Below are 21,032 nucleotides of genomic sequence, written 5' to 3' on the forward strand. Positions count from 1 at the left end.
AAAAGGACTGGACTGCTGCTGAGTGGTCCAAAGTTATGTTCTCTGATGAAAATAAATTTTGCATTTCCTTTGGAAATCAAGGTCCCAGAGTCTGGAGGGAGAGAGGAGAGGTACAGAATCCACGTTGCTTGAAGTCCAGTGTAAAGTTTCCACAGTCAGTGATGGTTTGGGGTGCCATGTCATCTGCTGGTGTTGGTCCACTGTGTTTTCTGAGGTCCAAGGTCAACGCAGCCGTCTACCAGGAAGTTTTAGAGCACTTCATGCTTCCTGCTGCTGATCAACTTTATGGAGATGCAGATTTCATTTTCCAACAGGACTTGGCACCTGCACACAGTGCCAAAGCTACCAGTACCTGGTTTAAGGACCATGGTATCCCTGTTCTTAATTGGCCAGCAAACTTGCCTGAGCTTAACTCTATAGAAAATCTATGGGGTATTGTGAAGAGGAAGATGCGATACGCCAGACCCAACAATGCAGAAGAGCTGAAGGCCACTATCAGAGCAACCTGGGCTCTCATAACACCTGAGCAGTGCCTCCATGCCACACCGCATTGCTGCAGTAATTCAGGCAAAAGGAGCCCCAACAAAGTATTGAGTGCTGTACATGCTCATACTTTTCATGTTCATACTCGTATTAATTAAGTAATATTCTAATTTTCAGAGATACTGAATTTGGGATTTTGATTAGTTGTCAGTTTTAATCATCACAATTAAATGAAATAAACATTTGAAATATATCAGTCTGTGTGTAATGAATGAATATAATATCCAAGTATCACTTTTTGAATGGAATTACTGAAATAAATCAACTTTTTGATGATATGACCAGCACCTGTATGTGTGAAAGGCAAGTGAAACACCGTTAACCATTGACCTGACTGCCCTATAGTCAAACTGATAGTGATCCAAAATGGGGGAAAGAGTTTTTTTCTTTTTCAGTATGATTATGAGGATGAGTTGATAGTTTTGGCACTTGACTAACATGGATTGGTTGCAAAGAAAAACCTGATTAAATGAGCAGAGAAATATTATAAATGCGGATGCTTCCTTTTCAGAGAGCATAATGGGTCGGGTCGCTGAATGGTTGAATTGAAAACCTTTAGGATAATTTGGACCGACATCTTGGCACCCTCTGCAATCAACATCACAAATTGAGCGAGTATCTTTGGGAGTAATCATGTCAGTCCCTACAGTAGAGTTCCAGAGACTTTTACAACTGTTCTGAAGACTTGTGATGGCCCAACACTTTCCTTAGAGGACCCATTAATAGTTGCTAAATTGAGGCAAGTGGGAACTTTGATCCGCAACAGTGAGATATTTACAATGTTTTGAAAGACTGGGGCTACTGTTGTTGGTCAGTCGCACATGTCCAGGAACACCATCTGCCTCAGCAGCTTTGTTTGTGCTCATCCAACATAAGGCTCGCTTAACGAAGTGGGAGTTAAATACAGGCGATTGTTCATCCTCGTCTGGTGTAACCTCAGTGATGGGCTTTTTTTGTATTCCTTTCAGAGCATATCTGGCTGTAAGTGCCCGTCACCCCTTGTCATTAGCTTTATCCTTATATACGCAGCAGCAGATGAAAGGTATTCCTCAAGGTCGGCGCTTGTAGCCTCGTTTGTAGATAAATCCCAGTCAGAGATAAGGCAGCTCCCTCTGCCTCACTTTCACTGATCTGATGACGCAATAAGAGGTCTTTAGGCTGAGAGGTTAGAGACGCAGTTCGATTGTTCAAGGTGGTTAGAAACTCTGGTTAAAAAATTCTCACACCTGCAAATTTCAGTTGGATTTGTAGCTTATGTTATGTATACACAGTGTTGCTGCACTTCAGTGTTAATCTGCCATGGCCTCAGGGTTTAACTGTTCTCTCTTTATGAATAAACTATTCCAGAGTTCAGCAGTAGGTCTTCCTTTGTCTCATTTGTTTGTTGTCAACTTTCTATTGTCCCTTTTTTGTGTGGATTTGTGCTCAGAATAACACTCTGCTGCATTTTCTCCCAGTGCTGTGATATTCTGTTGAGATCTTCCGAGATATACAAAACGCTCATTAGCATTTTCTTTGTTAGGAAAGAAGTGAAAGAACATAATGATTTTCTCCTCAATTAAAGAAGAATCTGTCTCGTTAGCACTCACCAAGTAATGCGTGAACTCGCATGACATGATCTTGGCTGGATATATTATCGCCTTGCAAGAGAACAACTATCAGTCAAGCAGTGTGACCTCTCTTTGTTGGGAGTTTCTGTTGATGAAATTTGAGCCTTTCTTTTGTTTGTTCTGTCATTGTGGCCATCACTGATCACGGTAAATACCCAATCCTGTTTGTGTTTGTCAGTCCACCACTTTGCTCCTGAGGATCAGTACTTGCCTAGTACGTGAATTTTGACAGGTTAGTGTTGTCTCAAATCGAACATTGCCGCAGTGCACTTACTGTTTCTTCTTGTTCGTCGTCTTCTTATATAAGTTGTAACGGGGTGGATCATTATCGCCAGCATTTGCCCACGGTTGTCACCTGCCAAAATATCTGCCAGGTTTGTTTGCTCACTTCATTTAAATTTGATTAAAAATTAACATACTTTTACATGCTTGTGTGTGCTATTGCAACTGCTGCAGCTCCCTCTGCCACCATTTCCACAAATTAGGAAATAAGTTGATGGTCCCCCCCTTTTGTTATGTAGCCAAGATGGTGACCATTGAGGTTGAGAAGTTTCCAGCCTTCCACACTGACCATTATACGTACACCATCCAGGTACTCATAGTGCACAGCATTTTGCCATACTTGTTATTCTGAACGCACTTATGCACTCTAATTAGCAGTACAATACAGTAAGTATGGAAGGCCGCAAATTGTCATTTTGAGCATGTTAGCATGCCCAGATCTAAGCACCACTGTGGCTCAGAGCCATTAGCATGGCCTTACACTCACTACACCGTGTTTTGTTTGTGAACAAATCAAACATTTAAAATGCATTACCTCCTATGAGTCAGATAATTGTTCACAAGAGAGAGCTTACAGGTTTCAAAATTGTTCACTCCTGTAAATGGAGAATTGAATTGAATATAGGCTGAATCCAGTGGAAGAGTAACAAAACCAAGATTTATTTATATGCAAATGCCCCCAACTGTTACTTAAATGGGTTTGTATTCTAATTTTCCTGGATATAGAATAAATTACAGTGGGAATGTGATTACATCAGCAGCTAAGAGATAATAGAAATGGAGTAATGAAGTAGGGCAGAAAAATAATAACATGGATAGGTTAAAAAACCTTTAAAAAAGGGAATACAGACATGAGACATGGATAACAGACAGTTTGAGGCCAGCAGTGGACACCCAGGAGAGTGGTCCCACAAAATCAAATTTTTAACGAGCAGATTTCAAAACTTAAAATGAAATGACAAGTTAAATCGTAACCTAGGAGACAGTTGAGCAATGAAAATGTCTGCTCCCACCCCCCATCTCCAGAGTATGTGGTGTTTTCCACTTCACTGGATGTCCTGTCCTCACCTCTCTACCTCCTTTCGTCTCCCTCGCTTCTTCTCTCCGGTGAATTACCTTCATCCACTTCTCACTCGTCACTTGTCTTCGTCTAAGTGAAACTCTTCCACTGGGGTTTAAACGGGACTTTAAGGACTGATATGAATTCAGTGATAGCTAATGTTTTGCACCAACATTCAGTCATTAAATGTTGTCTTTGTAAGACAGATTAACCTCTGCATTTTGATTGCAAACACTGTCTACCTTACAGATGGTAGTGTGCATGGACACACGACGCATAAACATTTCTTTAACCTATCTGGCTGTTTTCTTGCCTTTACACTGAACATCTGCTTTTTTTTGCCTCCTCTGTCCAGCACGGGGCGGACCCCACCAAGAAGAACCGAGACGGGAACACGCCTCTGGACCTGGTGAAGGACGGGGACACCGACATCCAGGACCTGCTGAGAGGAGACGCCGCGCTGCTGGATGCCGCAAAGAAAGGCTGCCTGGCCAGGGTGCAGAAATTATGCAGTCCCGACAATATTAATTGTCGGGATACACAGGGACGCAACTCAACACCTCTGCACCTTGCAGGTAATTTGAATGTAGAAACACCAAACAAGCAGCTACACACACAAGACACACGTTCACATATAATTTAAAGTAAACACCTCCCTGATTAAGTTAACTTTGCAGACACATTAAAATGACGGATGAAGCCAGAGGTTTTTAGTTTCTGTTTTGGCTGAGGTTTGCAGGATATAAGCCACTTTGGACGTGGTACATTTGCTAGCGCCAATCACTCTGCCTGCAGCATATCAGAAAAAGCCGACCTCCTGGGATGTTGGCTCTGTGCAGTGCCAATAAATAAGTGGCAATAAACACATCCAGACAGCTAAAGTCTTGAGGGCAAAAACACCTTGTTCATAGACGGGAAGAGACAACAGTGATTTTTGATAACCATTTAGAATCTGAATGAGCTCCTAAATGAAGACCAGTTGATGTAATTGTTGACATTGTAACAGAACCATGTGGTTGTAGGATGGACAATGGTTCTCTTTAGTTCTAAAAAAGTTATATCTACATTTTTTCAAGTAACACACTTGTAATTCATGCCTATAGTCGAATCATGTGTTTTTGTGCATGGCGATTGCGAACCGAAGCTAAACTCTCTCTTGCCTGCCCTTCACCGGTCTTATGCAGAGTTTTGCGTGCATGTCGTGCTGCCAGCTCCTTGTGGGTCTATTTCAAGTAGCCGGCTATTTAAAAACGATATAATATTCTTTGTGTGGTTCATCAACGGTGAGAAATTATCCGAAAGTCTCGCGAGGTGTGGGCAACTCGCCACAACAGAGGTGAAGCTGTGGCTCAGTCTCTTCAACTAGTGTTCCTCCACTGCCACTATACACACGCTACGCCTAAACATGCGCACTGACAGGGTTAGGGTTACAATTTTGGATTTATTCACACACTCTAAAAACATTTATTGAAAGTTTTTTTTCTTTTTACATGTTTATTTACAGCATTAAACATTGACATGTATGTTGTAATTGGCTGTATATTAAGTTTATTGGGGAAAGGCAAATCAGGCATGTGATTGGCAAAGGGCAAAAAAGCAGGAAAATATACTGAGACCACCCGACACCCTGATTAAACTGGCGGTGGCTCTAACATGGAAGGTAAAGCAGGACCCATGACAATAAGTTATTTAATGGATGTGTTGCAGTGGGAATCAAGACAAGGGTCTAATCCACTGCACCATCGCAACCTCTCTTTAATAATTATTATTTTGTAATCATTTTTACCAAAGGTCAACAGCTAAATGTGCAACATGAAACATGAAATAATTATGTCTATAACTAAATAACTACTAACTTTCAAATTAGTTCAGTTGAAGTTAATAGATGATTTTTAATGAATAAGAGACAGCAGCAAAGGTTGTTGCCTGTTTAAGACCTGGTGGCCTGACTGTTAAAGAAACTCAAACAGCTGATCAGCCTCTATCTGTTGATAAACTGTAGGAAAAAGTTTGACATTTCAACTCTGGCAGCGGGCGGGTGTGCGCGTGAGACGACCAACAGTTTAACGGGATCGCGCCAGTCACACAGAAGCTGTTGCCATGGTTACCTCGGAGCGCTTGTTTGCCTGTCTGTTGATGAGGAGCGCGGAGCAACCCGTGTGAAAAGGCCTTATATTGCCTAAACCTTGTCACAACCATTCACAAGAAATTAATTAATAACGTGCCAAAACCTTTAACATAAGGACGACTTAAAAAGCAACCATTCACACAGCAAAGTGTACTAAGTGGCTACATGAGTGATCAGTAGACAACAAAGTCAAAGTAAACATTAGACATAGCCTCTAACAAGCAATAATCAAAACATTCCCAATTTATCTGATCCTTATTGTCAACTCAGTGTAGGGCAAGTTACTCAGAAATAATATTACCTACTAGTTACTTAGCATAGGCTATAGACCTACTCCTTACAAAAGTAATATTAGCTACTCTAGCCTATTTATTACTGGGTGATATAACGCCACTCTCTCCCGATGAGTCCAAGCATCACTGGCAGCAGTGGCCGGAGTTTCTCTCTGAGTTTCACGTTGCTGTGTTGCTTTAGCTGATGCTTCAATTAGCCTAAGTAGAACTGTAGAACTGTTCGCGGTTGAAAACTTTTTGCTGGTCGCACAAAGTTTACAACGGAAGACAATGTTCTTTGCATCTGAGACTGTGACACAGTAATGGCAATGACGTTACTTACAGCTGTCGAAAATACCTGTCTTCCTGTTCTCCAGTTGTCCTTTAGCTTCTTGGCTAACAGCTGACTTTAACAACATAAGGTCCGGGGCCGCTGAGCTGCAGCGCGGTCGCGCATTCACGTCGGGATGGTGCGTTCAGTAGTGCAGCGTTACTTGGATTAGTAACTGTAATAATACAACTGTTTTGGAAATGGTAATCCGTTACATTAGTCTTTACTGGGAAAAGTAATTTTGCAGTAGACCTATTACTGCCCAACACGTTACGTACCACTGATGCACGAGAGCGCCTGTGGTACACACTGCGCAGGTGTGGAATTGGCAGCTGAGCTTAAATGAACATCCTTGATACTTAGAAAGGAAGAAAACTTTACACACGTCAACCTAGATCCTTTGCATTTCACTAGGCCAGGTCCTGCCCCCCCCCCCTCCCCATTCTTTTTTTTATTACAGATCAGCATGATTCACGTGCATCACATTTTATGTGACTATATGACTATTTGGGGTCAGCCCTAATAAATATATTTTTTTAAAATCCCCCTCTCACCCCTTGCGGGGTGGAATGTGTCATCCTCAAGCTCGGGTCCTCTACCCGAGGCCCGGGAGTTTGAGAGTTCTGACCGGTATCTTAGCTGTTCCTAGGGCTGCACTCTTCTGGACAGAGACCTCTGATGTTTTACCTGGAATCTGCTGTAGCCACTCTCCCAGTTTGGGGGTCACAGCCCCCAGTGTTCCGATTACCACTGGCACCACTGTTGCTGTTGTGTCTTCTATTTTGACCCTGGGACTTCCAGTCCATACTCATGGCAGATGATCCTGTACACTATGCCAGCTACCTGGTTATGGCGTTCCGTGTACGCACTTCCTGCCTGCATCTTACACCCTGCTGTTATGTGTTGTACTGTCTCAGGGGCATCCTTGCACAGTCTGCACTTGGGGTGCTGGCTAGTGTGGTAGACCCCAGTCTCTGTTGATCCTGTACTGAGTGCCTGTTCTTGTGCCGCCCTGATTAGTGCTTCTGTGCTGTCCTTCAGTCCAGACTTTTCCAGCCACTGGTAGGATTTCTTGATATCAGCCACTTCTTCTATTTGTCTGTGGTACATGCCGTGCAGCGGCTTGTCTCTCCATGAAGGTTCTTCACCTTCCTTGTCCTCACCCTCTGGTTTCTGCTGCCTGAGGTATTCACTAAGGGCCCACCAAAGCGTTTTTTTTCTGACGCCAGTGTCTTTTTTCAATTCATTGCAATGGGAGCGCCACGTTTTTCCAAGCTGGTCGCCGAGAGTTGAAAAATGTTCAACTTTGGGAAAAACGCTGCGCTCAGTAGCTCAGCTACCCAGCTGTCCAATCACAGTGCAGAAGGGGTGGGACAAACACCGCACCGAGCACATCCGATCTTGAACGAAGCGATGTGCCTACTCGCCGAGGTGTTTCCTCACCCGGAAAATCTCATGAACCCACGTATGGACAGTCTCTGCTCTCATGTTTCAGCCTTCTCTTCATGCAGAGCAAGGGCCAGAGCAAGTAGGCCTACATAGTTTGTGGTGACATTTTTACATTCACTAAAATTAAGTAGGCCACCCTACTTGCAACACATTGCCTCCACTGAAATTATGTATCATAGCAACCACAGCGTCTTGAAAAATGCCTCCAAAACGCACCCTAGCGCTCCCAGCTAAGCGTTTTCAGAACAGCAGGTGGCGTTTTCAGCTGGCAAAAATCGCTTTGGTGGACTCGGGCTCTAAGCCCTTCATCTTTGGGGGCCATCTTCCCGATGTACTCTTGGATCTTTGTTGTTTCATCCTGGACAGTGGTCTTGACACTCACTAGCCCTCGGCCTCCCTCGCTACGCTTGGTGTACAGTCTCAGGGTGCTGGATTTGGGGTGAAACCCTCCATGCATTGTGAGGAGCTTTCTTGTCTTGATGTCAGTAGCCTCTATCTCCTCCTTTGGCCAGTTTATTATACCAGCGGGGTATCTGATGACTGGCAGGGCATATGTGTTGATGTCTCGGATCTTGTTTTTCCCATTCAGCTGACTTGCCTTACTCTCTGTAGGTATTGGGCTATGGCGGACTTCCTTGCTGCCTCCTCATGGTTTCCGTTAGCCTGCAGCACCCCAAGGTATTTGTAGCTGTCCTGAACATCTGCAATGTGGCCTTCTGGTAGTTAAATCCCCTCTTTTTGATACCATGTGACCACACTCCAGTCCGAACAACATTCCAATGTTGTTGCTGTAGATCCTGGTAGTGTGAATCGGTGAGTCGATGTCTCACTCATTTCTGGCATACAACTTGATGTCATCCATGTAGAGGAGGTGACTGATGGTTGTTCCACTTCGGAACCGGTATCCTTAGCCAGTCTTTGTGATGATCTGGCTGAAGGGGTTCAGGCCTATGCAGAACAGCAGCGGGGATAGTGCATCGCCTTGGTATATGCTATATGATGGTGACTTGTGTAATTGGCTTTGAGTTTGCTTCCAGACTTGTTTTCCACAGCCCCATTGAGTTCTTGATGAAGGTTATTGGTGTCCTGTAGATCTTGTACATTTCCAAGCATTCCAATATCCATGTATGTGGCACTGAGTCGTGGCTTTCTTGTAGTCAATCCAGGCAGTCCACAGATTGGTCTGCCTGGTCTTGCAGTCTCGAGTGACTGCTCTATCAACCAGTAGCTGGTGCTTGGCTCCCCTCGTATTACTACCCATTCCCTTCTGGGCCCTGTCCATGTATTGAACCATGTGCAGGCTACTCATCTTAGCTGCTATGATGCCTGACAGTTGTTGTACAGAGGCAGGTTATTGGCTGGTAGGTGGATGGGATTGTTCCCTTCTGGGGATCCTTAACCATTCTGGGTGGGTTCCATCCATCAGCAGCTGGTTCATTTGTGCTGCCAGGTGTTCATGGAGTGCAGTTAGTTTCTTCAGCCAGTAGGTGGGGATCATGTCAGGGCCTGGTGCTGTCTAGCTCTTGATACCTGCCACTCTGTCTTGGATGTCTGCCGTTATAATGGTTACTGGATCTTGTTCTGGGAGATTGCTGTGATCTGTTCTTAGATCCACTAGCCACTGAGCATTGGTGTTGTGGGATGCCTCTTTCTCCCATATGTTCTTCCAGTACTGTTCAGTCTCAGCCCTGGGTGGATCTGATCTTGTGTTTTTAACCTGCCACTGAGAGTACACTTTGGATGGTTCGGTGGAGAACATCGATTTATTCTCCTGGCTTCTGCTTCTCCCTTTAGGCGGATAGCCAGAGCGGTAAGTCTTTGTTTGTTTGGTATCGACAGCTTTCCTTTTCCTTTTATTCATTTAGCTGATGCTTTTATCCAAAGCGACTTACAATTGCTATACATGTCAGAGGTCGCACGCCTCTGGAGCAACTAGGATGAAGTATCTTGCTCAGGGACACAATGGTGGATGTGTCACAGTGGGGGATTGAACCCAGGTCTCTCACACCAAAGGAATGTGTCTTATCCATTGCGCCATATTTCTTAGGTAGCTCTGAGAGCTAACTAACCTCTCTTCGTGTTGCCTTGATTTTGGCCTCTAGCCTACGTTTTCTTATCAACATCTTCATAAAATGATGAGTTATTTTCATGCACCAGAGAGGAATATTCCTGATAACTGTATAAATGGTGAACACCAATTTGTTTTTCACATGACAAAGTTTGCTACAGTTAGAATAAAGCATGGTGTCTTGGCCATAAGAGAAGTCACTCTCCAGTGGAAAACTTGTGAATTTGGATTTCAACAGGGGTTGTCAGGGTTGAAGGTAAATGCCTCTGCCTGTCTTTCAGTCTTCTTCATGTTTTTCCTGCAGTTTCTTCTTCTGGTGTGGAAGCAGACCTGCCTTTGTCGTCTTACTCGTTTTTAGACTTTGTATTTATCGAGAATGGCATGACCAGACTGTCTTTTCTACGATAAAGTATATCTTAATGAGGAAATGTTTTGCTGGCACTTTTCAAAGTTAAGAAACTGCTGAAAAACACTTTGACGGTCTGTGAATTTATTTTTTTCTACATAGATCTGTCCACTTAGACACACACACACACCCACGCACCCTCTGCCTTCATGTACTTGCTTGTAAAGGATAAGATGATTATACGCTGTCACGCTGCTGCTGCTGTAGGCTGACTTGTCGCTCTTTCTTTCTCTCTTTGTTTCCTCCTCCATTACCTGACTACGTTTTGGTTCTCCTCTTTTCCTCTGTTATCTCTCATCCATCGTCTTTCCTTCCGTCCTGCTGTCTTTTCCATACAACCTATATAGCTGGCTATAACAACTTGGAGGTAGCAGAGTATCTGTTGGAACACGGAGCCGACGTGAATGCTCAGGACAAAGGAGGGCTGATACCTTTACACAATGCTGCTTCGTACGGGGTAAGACACAAACACACATGCTTCACTTGCACTGTTGACTGGAGTTCAGTTCAGAGGTGCTGCTGTTATTGGCTACTAATTTTGATAATTGATTAATTGTTTATATATTTCTAAAGCATAAACATACCTTCACTGGTTCCAGCTGCTGACATGAAGATTTGGTGATTTTCTCTGTAAATTATTAATTTAATTGTGTCATTAATTTGAATACCTTTGGGTTTTAGGACTGTTAGATGAAAGAAGCAATTTGACAACATCACCATGGTCTCTGGGAACTTATTGACTATTTTCACAATTTGCTGACATTTTATAGACTGATTTATTTAAAAAAGAATGAAAAGAATTCCTTTCCTTTCTCCCTTCATGAAGTTTAGGCGACATTTATAAATTCTTATGAGGCTTTAATATTAAATGTGGGAATGATACAGCAAAATCTCAATTTGTAGCTTATGTCTACTTGGTGCTGATGGGGCAGTTCATGTCTGCAGATATTTTTATTCTGTTTGTTATATGGGACAGTAATAATATTACTTATTCCCACCCTATTTCCTCATTTAAATAATAATTAACATTTTTATTATACTTAGGTTATCTGAAGTGCATGTATGTTGCTTTTCTTCCTCTGCAGTCCTTTGTTATCTCTTAGTCAAATTTTACTTATAGCTCAACAGCATTCTGCTACTGAACCAGCCACGAAACACATGTTTGAATGAAAACTTGATGAGCTGTGCGTATTGGAGACACACACACACACACACACTTTTGCATCCCCCACTGGTACCCAGAAACAAGCTACATTGTGTTTGACGCTAAGAGAAGTGCTAGAGACAGACGATGAGGGAAAAGAACAGGACAGACCGGCGGGAAAACAAGAATCATGATGGAGTTAATAATTCACATGTTTTCTGTTCCAGAAAATCCCACATATTACAGTTTCTCTGATCACGATTTTTATAGTGCTTATTCACCATACTTCACACATTTGCTCTTGTTAAATGTGTTTATTGCTGTTGGCTCTTTCTCACCACCTCCTCTCCTCTCTTATTTTCTGTCTTCTACTCTCGCTGCCTCCTTCCTCTTCTTCACCTCTATCTCCTCTCCTCTGGTTAGCACGTGGACATAGCCGCTCTGCTGATCAAGTACAACACGTGCGTCAATGCCACAGACAAGTGGGCATTCACGCCCCTCCACGAAGCAGCCCAAAAGGGGCGGACTCAGCTCTGCGCTCTGCTATTGGCCCATGGAGCCGATCCCACAATGAAGAACCAGGAGGGACAGACGCCACTCGACTTGGCAACGGTATGTTTACAGTATGGTCCTCATTCCTTAATAGTAGGAGCCTCACACATTATGAGTCAGCACATGGCAATATCATTAGCGTCAACATGTTTGGCCGATTATGGTCAACTATTCAGACAGTGGAGCAGACCTTTTAGAAGGTGGAACCCTAATGAGGCTACGTAAGAAGCCTCCCAAAAGGGTTTGACTGTAGGTACCATAGTTTGAGAGAATGACATGTCACTGCAGCTCACGTACACAGGAAGTGAAGCTTGTGTTGTTGTTAACATTAGCCCACATTTCTGCTACAGATTATAAGAAACAGACAATAGCTCTGTGTACCTGTTGACTATGAAAAATAATCCAGCTAGACACTGGTAGTGCACTTCCAAGAACAACCTGGATAATCCAACTGCATCTGCAGAGTGCATAAAAGAACAGAGCAGACAGTAAAAAAGAGGGGGAAAAAGGATAATTTGATTCTAAATTGAAAATGTTAGATGTGTATTATTCAGTCACAGGTTGGTCTGTGGGATGACTTCTCAGAGCAGGGAGCTGCTCCCACCATTCGTTTAGTGGATGTGTTTTGTTGTTCTTCTCTACTTACTGTGTTACTGTCACAATAGCTTGGCATTTTAGCTAAATGCAAAAAAAAAGTAGTCTAGCATTTAGCATTATCCGGTAAATGTAATTTATGGCCACAGTTCAGTTAAAGTTACATAATCTGTTTTTTAAAAAAGCTTCTTATGTCCTAATTTGTCAGTCCAGTGACTGGAAATGTGAGTTGATTTACTTTGATGTAATTGGCTCTGGATTTGAGAGCATGGGGGGGTCGCAAGGATAAATTTGGGAAAAAGCAAAAGACCAAAGACTGTTTGAACCTATTGTGGCAGGTGTCTTTCACAGAGTTACCCATTAATCATTTCAGCCCCCAGCTTTGTGTGCAAAAAATACAAGCAAACAGTTTGTTTTAGGTGGAGAGTCAATCATGTTTTTGTACATAAACCATGTCTGTCTGCATCTTGTCATTCTTTCTGTTGCAGGCTGATGACATCAGAGCATTGTTGATTGATGCCATGCCGCCAGATGCCCTGCCAAGCTGTTTAAAACCCCAGGCCACTGTGGTGAGTGTCCACACGTACATACCGTACAAGTATAGACAGGCTTTCGGCTGAAACAGAATCCTGTGGCGGCCATATTATGTGTTATTATGTAAGAAGAAACAGCCAACATATGTGGAAACTAGAAGAAGATCAATTCAGTTTAAGATGAAGCACATTACAGTGAGTGTTAAGTGAGAGTTGAAGTTGCCGTGTACAACTTAAAAGGAGCTGAGGTATCACTTTAAGTGTTTAAAACAGCTGATATCAGTTGAAGTGTAATGGCTGAGAGCATTAAAAAATTCAGTTTGAAGTTGAAGATGGTGAAAGCAGTTGAATAATCAGTTAAAGTGTTGAAAAGTTACACATTAAAGTTGAAATGTCAGTTGAACTGAAAACAATAGAAGCCATTTAAGTGGTTGAGATAATTAGTGTGTGCACTGTAAAAAGTTATAGGAAGTATAGTCAAGTTTAGCAAAGAAAGTTGAGTTATTGGCCATTCAAACCAAATGTCTCTTCCACTTAGGTGAGTGCAAGTGTGGTGAGTTCAAGCGTGGTTAGTGCAGGTGCAGCAGGGGGCGTGGTCATCTCTCCCTCTCCATCCCCGTCCTGCCTGTCTGCAGCCAGCAGCATAGACAACCTGACTACGCCCCTCAGTGACATCACTGTGGGTGGGGCCACTGGTCCAGCAGACGGAGCATCTGGGTCTGAAAGGAAGGAAGGAGAAAGTACGTACAAACACAAGTTGTATCCTAATTTGGGGACTGGTTCTTCTAAAAATGGAAAAAAATGCGTACGTAGGTGTTGTTGGTGTAAACATGTGTAACTGCTGGGACTCTTCTGATAACTCAGCTGACATCCCTGTGTTTCTGCAGCTCTGCTCGACATGACCATCAACCAGTTTTTGAAGAGTGTAGGGCTGGAACACCTCCGGGACATCTTCCAGAGGGAACAGGTACACACACAGTTTTTTTTTGTTTTTTTTATGTCTGGGAGAAGACAAAAGTAAGAAGGAACAGCAAAAGAGGTGAAGAACTGGAGAGGCACACATATGCAAGGGGGGTAGACAGAGGAAGACACGCTAAACTACGATGGTGATGATGGTACCTGCTTAGCATCAGCATGTTAGCATTATCATTGTGAGCATGTTAGCATTCAGATCAAAGCACTACCATGCCAAAGGACAGCCCCACAGAGCTGATAGCGTGGCTATAGACTGTTAGTCTTGTTCTTTTGTAAACTTTAATGTACAAAAAAGGGAGACATGTACAGAAAGAGGTGGTGATGTAGACCGAGACAAATGGGAAGAGTGAGGGTACAAAGAAAAAAATAGGAGCAGAGAGAGAGGCTTGAGAAGAAAGATGAAGAAAATAGAAAGACAGAAAAGGAGATGGGTGGGGTGACAGAAAGAGAAAACAAGATGAGGAGAGAGACAGAAATAGAAAGTGAACTTGAAAGGTGACAGCGGGCAAAAAGCTAAGCATAGAAGGCAAAGTGGGAGCAATATGGAGGATGTGAGCGTTTGTTTCATCGGTCCCCCTAAAGGGAAACAAGCCATCGATGGAGGTGAGAGTCAGCTGGTTGTTAATGGAAAACTACATTTTTAATGTTTTTCAAGGAACACGAACAAGGCTCAGAGTTAAAACAAACAAATAGATATCCGTCCAATCATTTATTTATATATATATATATACTTATTATGTTGAGATTACAATATTGTTTTAAAAGTAAAACCAAAGAACCCAACCTATTTCAGCTGTAATGATTAATAAATTGTATTAAACTTCTGCGGTGTAAATCCTCCTCCTGTTTCCTCCGTAAAGCCTTGTTTGTTGTAGCAGGGGATTAGTAAAACCCTTTTGTTAAGATAAATTTTTGATGGAGTAGTTTATGTTCTGATGCTGCTTTTTCATCACTGATGAATTTTTAAGATGGCAGCTTGAAGCGCCAGCCAGTGGTGACAACCAGGCTGATGTGTGACTTTTATTAGTTTAACATCAAAATGGATGACAAACTGTTCTGCTCCGAGAGATCACACAGGTTAGGTTTTCACAAGTTTGCTGTGATTTCTGAAATGGATCAGGGATTCTTGTATTAACTTTTGGTTCCAAACAAATTTCCAGTTTGCACGTCTCAGTAGTCTCCCAGCAGAGTATTTCGGCTATGATGATTTACACCTGTCGCAGTGATCACAGCAATGCAGGAAAGTAGGTAAAGGTTACAGTTTGAAAAACAAACTTATCTCTGCCTCCAGTGTGAAGCTCATATCTGCTCTTCCTGAACAAACTAACCAATTTCACCATCAGCAATTTGCATATCAATGGCTTGATTACTGCCATTCATTCACTGACCTTTTCTTCACGCCACTTTGTCTTTCTCTCATGAATATTTGTCAGACCTATTGTCTATTGCAGTATATCATTGAACTCAGGGTTGATTGTTGGCAATTTTGATGATCAGTAGCATGACCTACCGTTGACCTACCTACCACAATTATATTGTAATGTTTGTGTGCAGAGGTCTAAAGTTAAATATAGTAGAACAACATTTGCTTTAGTCAATATAGGTATATTTGGAAGTACCGCTGAAAAGGTTTTTGTGCATTATGATTATGAAATGCTATTTTTCTGGCAATGCACATCTTTTTGGAAGCAGAAACAACCATGAGAAAGACTGACGTGACTTCTTTGTCGTTTCTGGGCAGATTTCGCTGGATGTGCTGGCAGACATGGGTCACGAAGAGCTGAAAGAGATCGGCATCAATGCTTACGGTCACAGACATAAACTCATCAAGGGCATCGAGAGACTGCTGGGTGGCCAGCAAGGTCAGGAAACACACACGCACATACAGTACAGTATGTGTAAAATAAAAAAGGGTACACGACTGTTCCTGGAGGAAGGATGATGCAAACATGTAATGTATTGAAATGATTTAATGACGATTAATCTTAATTTAATGACGATTTAATCTTAAAATAAATAACATTGGAAAGGTTACAACATGATTTGGATATATTTTCTTCAACATGAACAAGCAAGTCATCCTGATAATGTAAAGTTGTCCTACATAGTAAGCCTCGGACAGATGTAATTTATGGCTAAAAAAAATAGCTCATTCGGCCTTAGACCTAAAATGTTTCCGTGCTTACTTAACAAAGCCATCATGTAGACACACAGAGGGGTTTTTACTATGATCAGAAATTGAAATAAATGGCCTGTAAGCCAGATAATACCATCATCACCACCACCACCACCACCACCACCACCACCACCACTATCATGTATTGTTTGATTCATCATGTCCAGAAGTAATTTTCAAAATGTGTGTTTGTAGGTGCAAACCCATACTTGACATTCCACTGCTCCAGTCAGGGCACCGTGCTGATCGACCTGGCACCAGACGACAAGGAGTTCCAGTCTGTAGAGGAGGAAGTATGCAAACACTTTTACTTACACACACACACACACACACACACACACACACACTTCTCTAGGTGGGTTTTAAATTGTAAATGTGTGCATGTCAATCAATTTAAGCCATCTGGCAGAAGACACACCACGATTAATACCACAGCAACAAGAGTCTCCATATCAGTCTAACTGCTCCACTGACTGTATTTCTTTTGTAAATGAATGCAGTAATTCCAAGAGACAGCAGATATCAGCGTGAATGGGTTTAAAATTAATGAGGACCGTCAGATGTTCAGAGAAATTTAACAGGTAATTTAAACTGTAATCTGTACTTGAACTTGAAAAACGACCGAAATCTCAGAGGCAGAGATTTCTAATACAAGAAAACGCAGGTGAAGTGCCACTGTCTCTGCAAACCAATATTTTAGTCATTAGGATGTTAAAATAAGACTGTATTCACAGCATACTTTCTTCAAATGGCTCCATCATTTTGTAAATCCAGCTGCAGCAGCTTTAACTTGTTTCTTTTGTGAGCTCACTTCTGTCTTTTTCACTGCTGATGCCACACTTTTACAGCAGCACTGATCTAAATTTCCCCACAGGCATTGTTTAGGGATCTCGTATGATTGAATGAGTTGCTGCTCTACTTAATCTCCGAGAAATGGCTCCCTCTGCGCTAAGTTGCCAGTTTATTAGGTACACTTACACTAATGCAGTCTAATACAACAGTCGTACAATAAATCCTACCTTCATGAAGGTTTGTCCACCCCGTTTATATCAATGATGGTTGGCTAAATACTACAAACTCCTCTGACTAATACGATACAGTTCAACAACAAAACAACATCCTCAAAAATGACCATGCAGTTGAATCAACACTTCTGTTAAACAGTTTCAAAACTGAGGATTTACTGCAGATTGTTGTATTAGACTGCACATTTTAGTTTGCTGTACCTAATAAACTGGCAAATGTCAGTAATGGCTGAAACATCAGATATCAACTCTGAGAGATTAATTGTCCAAAAAAAAAAAAATCTGTTTCCTCCTCAGCTACAGAGCACCATCAGAGAACACCGTGATGGAGGCAACGCAGGTGGAGTCTTCAGCCGGTACAACATCATTAAGGTGCGTACTCAACACAGACCACCTTTCTCCCTTTATGAATTACATAAGAATTTGAACTTCGTTAACTTATAAATAGTTAGTAAATTGTCTTTGTTTTTGCAAATACATTTTAATTCTTAATTCTTCCCCGTTCCTCCTTTTCCTCCTCTCTGCAGATTCAGAAAGTGGTGAATAAGAAGCTACGGGAGAGATATGCACACAGACAAAAGGAAATTGCAGACGAGAATCACAACCATCACAATGAGCGGATGCTCTTTCACGGTAAATGAACACGATACATACTGTAGTAGATACTCAGCAGCATGGCTTTACTCTTCATATTATATATTATAAAGTATTTCAACAGTTCTTGTTGCTTTGCTGTGACTTCATTTTTATATTTTTTTTTTAAACCAACAGTTGAATTTTTACATATTTTCAAAAGAATAGGATGAAGCAAACCAAAGGCTGGTATAGATGGCAGAAGTCATGATGTTACAACAAGATTATTAGATCTTTTTTTTCTCCTCAGTCTATATATAGACATATGTAGTGAAACACACAGTATACTGTTGTGGTTATGTTACAAGGCTGAATTATTTTGTTGTTTACATTATCACAAACAGTCAGCATGATTTTAAATGAGACCTGGAAGTTTTACTTCGGCACTTTATGGTGACCAGTTCTGTAACTTGGGGTTAGAAGGAAACGCAACCCTATGGACATGCCAAATAAGCAATTGTTGACCTGTTGGAGAGGCTGTGTATAAATTCAGAGAAGTTTAGCTTCACAAAGTCACTTAAGACTTAAATATTCGACCGTTGGGTACACAATTGATGTGAACTGGAGTGTTACGTTTGCTGCTGTCGGCAGAGGTCAGGTGCGTGAAAAAAACCCTCAATAATCGAATCTCAATTGAAAATCGAATGTGTACCCAACGGTCAAATATTCGGGTCCAGTTTAAAATGAATCAGTAGCTAAACTGTAGGTTGGTTGGAAACAAACAAACAGCAACATAATGAACACAACAAAATAATTATGAGGCCGATTGTAAAAGAAGAGCATTTAGTTGCTATAATAAATTGAAATTTGATTATTCGCTCTTAATTACTATCGAAGCTCAAAACAAATGACATTCGGGCCAGCCCTAAAAATCTGGTTCCTTGTGTCCGACCTGGTGACAGCTTTTCCTCCTTATTGCCATTTTGATCACATTTTCCCTGCAGCTCCAGTCACTTCCTCTTAGTTGACAGAAGTAAAACACAGCTTGGTCTTGAGCATCAAGGTTCAACATTGGTGTGCTCCGAGATGAACTCCACTTTGTACTGCAATGTTTTCAGTCTCGCAGCCTGACCGAAAGCTTGAACGAATCTCATTAATCTTCCATGTCCCCTTTCAACCACAAGCTTCAGCCAGGACACAACCCTCAGGACTGCAGTCGTGTTCTGTTTCTTTAAACGTCGCCGAGTAGAAAATCCCAGGAAGTTGTTTGGCTTCTGTGATGCTTGAAATGGTGCGTCTGGCACCAACGATCATAGTATGTTCAGAGAGTCTTAGATCACATCTTTCCCAGAACACTTAGTCAAACAGTATCTGGATCTCTCTACCTAGTCTGCCTTCTTTATACTTTGTTTGTGATTCACTGTCTGGAGAAGAGCACTGTTTAGAAAAAGGGAGGTGTACTAACTGCAGCGGATAGTGAATATAGACTTAACATTAGAGACACTATTTTTACTTTTCATTTTTGTGTAATGGACTAAATATGAACATGTCTTTTCTCCCATTTTAAATTAAAATTTCTCTTGCCAGGTTCACCCTTCATCAATGCCATCATCCATAAGGGCTTTGACGAGCGACATGCCTACATTGGCGGCATGTTTGGCGCCGGGATCTATTTTGCAGAGAACTCCTCAAAAAGCAACCAGTACGTTTATGGGATAGGTGGAGGCACGGGATGTCCCACCCACAAAGACCGCTCCTGCTACGTGTGCCACAGGTGAGGCCTCCATATTGATTCACATTAGATCAAATTTATTTTATTTGCCATGGTGGCATGTTTGAACAACTCTGTGCAGAAGGAAAGAACTACTAGTCAATATCTGTGTCCTAATTCCAAACTAAAGTATTAACTACTAACCAGGCTGTAAAGGGACATACTTTGCAGCCACAGTTTCATTGAAATCCTTCAGGTCTTGTCTCATTTCCGGTTAGTGCGAAACAATTAAGCACATTATTTTCTTGTTAACTTATCGCAAAAACAATACTATGAAAATGAGAATACATCATATGCTGCTATTATATTATAATATGGAATTGGGACACAGGTAGAGAGAACAGTAATTTGGAAACCTTTTACCAACCAGAATCACTTAATACAGAGGAGCAAAATGAAAACATACTGAATAAAAATGTATGAAATAAACGCTGTTATTAACATATGTCATCTTCTGTGTGTTTGCATTTCAGGCAGATGCTGTTCTGCAGAGTGACGCTGGGTAAGTCGTTTCTTCAGTTCAGTGCGATGAAAATGGCCCATGCCCCCCCTGGACACCACTCTGTTATAGGAAGACCCAGCGTCAACGGACTGGCGTATGCAGAGTACGTCATCTACAGAGGGGAGCAGGTCAGTAGACACGCACACCTTTCTGACAGTCTGTTCATGAGTGCAAAACACCTTTGTTACATAATTCTATGAAATAAGTAGAGTTGCACCAGTTCATTGTGGATGGGTGTGTATTTATCTGTAAAAATGTCAGAAAACTGAAAAATGCAGCCCAAGGTGACATTTACATCAACATTATTAATTTATTTTCTGATTTTTTTTATATATATATATATATATATATATATATATGATGAGTTCACCTCCACCAATAAGTCTAATATTTAGTTTTACTTTGATTTGATGTGGTCTTTGTTCACAGGCTTACCCGGAATACCTGATCACCTACCAGATTGTGAAGCCGGAGAGTCTGGCCACGCCTGCTGCCACCCCCGAGCAGAAGTCCTAAAACACAGTCACAGCTGGATCCGAAGAAGGCCAGAATGCAATATCTAAGAGAATTGAACTCTTTAAGGTGTTTCGAACCTCAGACCCAGAATGAAAGTCTCCAGAGCTGAACTTGAGGTGGGTGTGGTGAATTGTTGACCGTCGTCAGACGACCCTCGGGAACAAGACGTAGATGTGTCTGGACAGAAGAAGAAGAGGATGAAGCGGCAGTGACTTTTAGTTTTGGGGGTACAATACATGTTCAGCCCAAAGAAGCAGAGAGCAAAAACGCATCAGATTCTTTAATTAGGTCTAATCTTGCAGGGGGAGAAGAAAATGGTTTGATCAACATTTCTGGAAGTGTACCAGTGAGATAATGTTTAAAATGTGCAATCCTCTGGCTGAAATTATTAAGAAACCAATTAGAACGGGACACAGTCCAAAGCAAAAAAAAAAAATGCATCCCTGATTTTGCACCTATGCACTGCTCATGTATTCTACTCCCAGTTTTTAATTTGTTGTTTTGATATTGTGCATCATCCAG

General features: G+C 41.9%; 1 protein-coding gene across 1 annotated transcript in view; it reads left to right on the plus strand.

Annotated features, from left to right (window-relative positions):
* Nucleotides 1-21,032, plus strand: part of tnksa (tankyrase, TRF1-interacting ankyrin-related ADP-ribose polymerase a) — a 106,349-nt gene extending 85,317 nt beyond the window's left edge. The window contains exons 17-29 of the mRNA XM_046066230.1: nucleotides 3,851-4,070; nucleotides 10,497-10,606; nucleotides 11,717-11,905; nucleotides 12,928-13,008; nucleotides 13,511-13,712; nucleotides 13,860-13,939; nucleotides 15,689-15,809; nucleotides 16,319-16,416; nucleotides 17,446-17,520; nucleotides 17,676-17,781; nucleotides 19,309-19,495; nucleotides 19,966-20,122; nucleotides 20,424-21,032. Of these exons, the coding sequence (XP_045922186.1) occupies nucleotides 3,851-4,070; nucleotides 10,497-10,606; nucleotides 11,717-11,905; nucleotides 12,928-13,008; nucleotides 13,511-13,712; nucleotides 13,860-13,939; nucleotides 15,689-15,809; nucleotides 16,319-16,416; nucleotides 17,446-17,520; nucleotides 17,676-17,781; nucleotides 19,309-19,495; nucleotides 19,966-20,122; nucleotides 20,424-20,510 (1,713 nt within the window). The 3' untranslated portion in view covers nucleotides 20,511-21,032. The remainder of the gene's footprint in view (nucleotides 1-3,850; nucleotides 4,071-10,496; nucleotides 10,607-11,716; nucleotides 11,906-12,927; nucleotides 13,009-13,510; nucleotides 13,713-13,859; nucleotides 13,940-15,688; nucleotides 15,810-16,318; nucleotides 16,417-17,445; nucleotides 17,521-17,675; nucleotides 17,782-19,308; nucleotides 19,496-19,965; nucleotides 20,123-20,423) is intronic.

The sequence above is a fragment of the Micropterus dolomieu genome, linkage group LG13 (assembly GCF_021292245.1).
Source record: "Micropterus dolomieu isolate WLL.071019.BEF.003 ecotype Adirondacks linkage group LG13, ASM2129224v1, whole genome shotgun sequence".
Lineage (NCBI taxonomy): Eukaryota > Metazoa > Chordata > Actinopteri > Centrarchiformes > Centrarchidae > Micropterus > Micropterus dolomieu.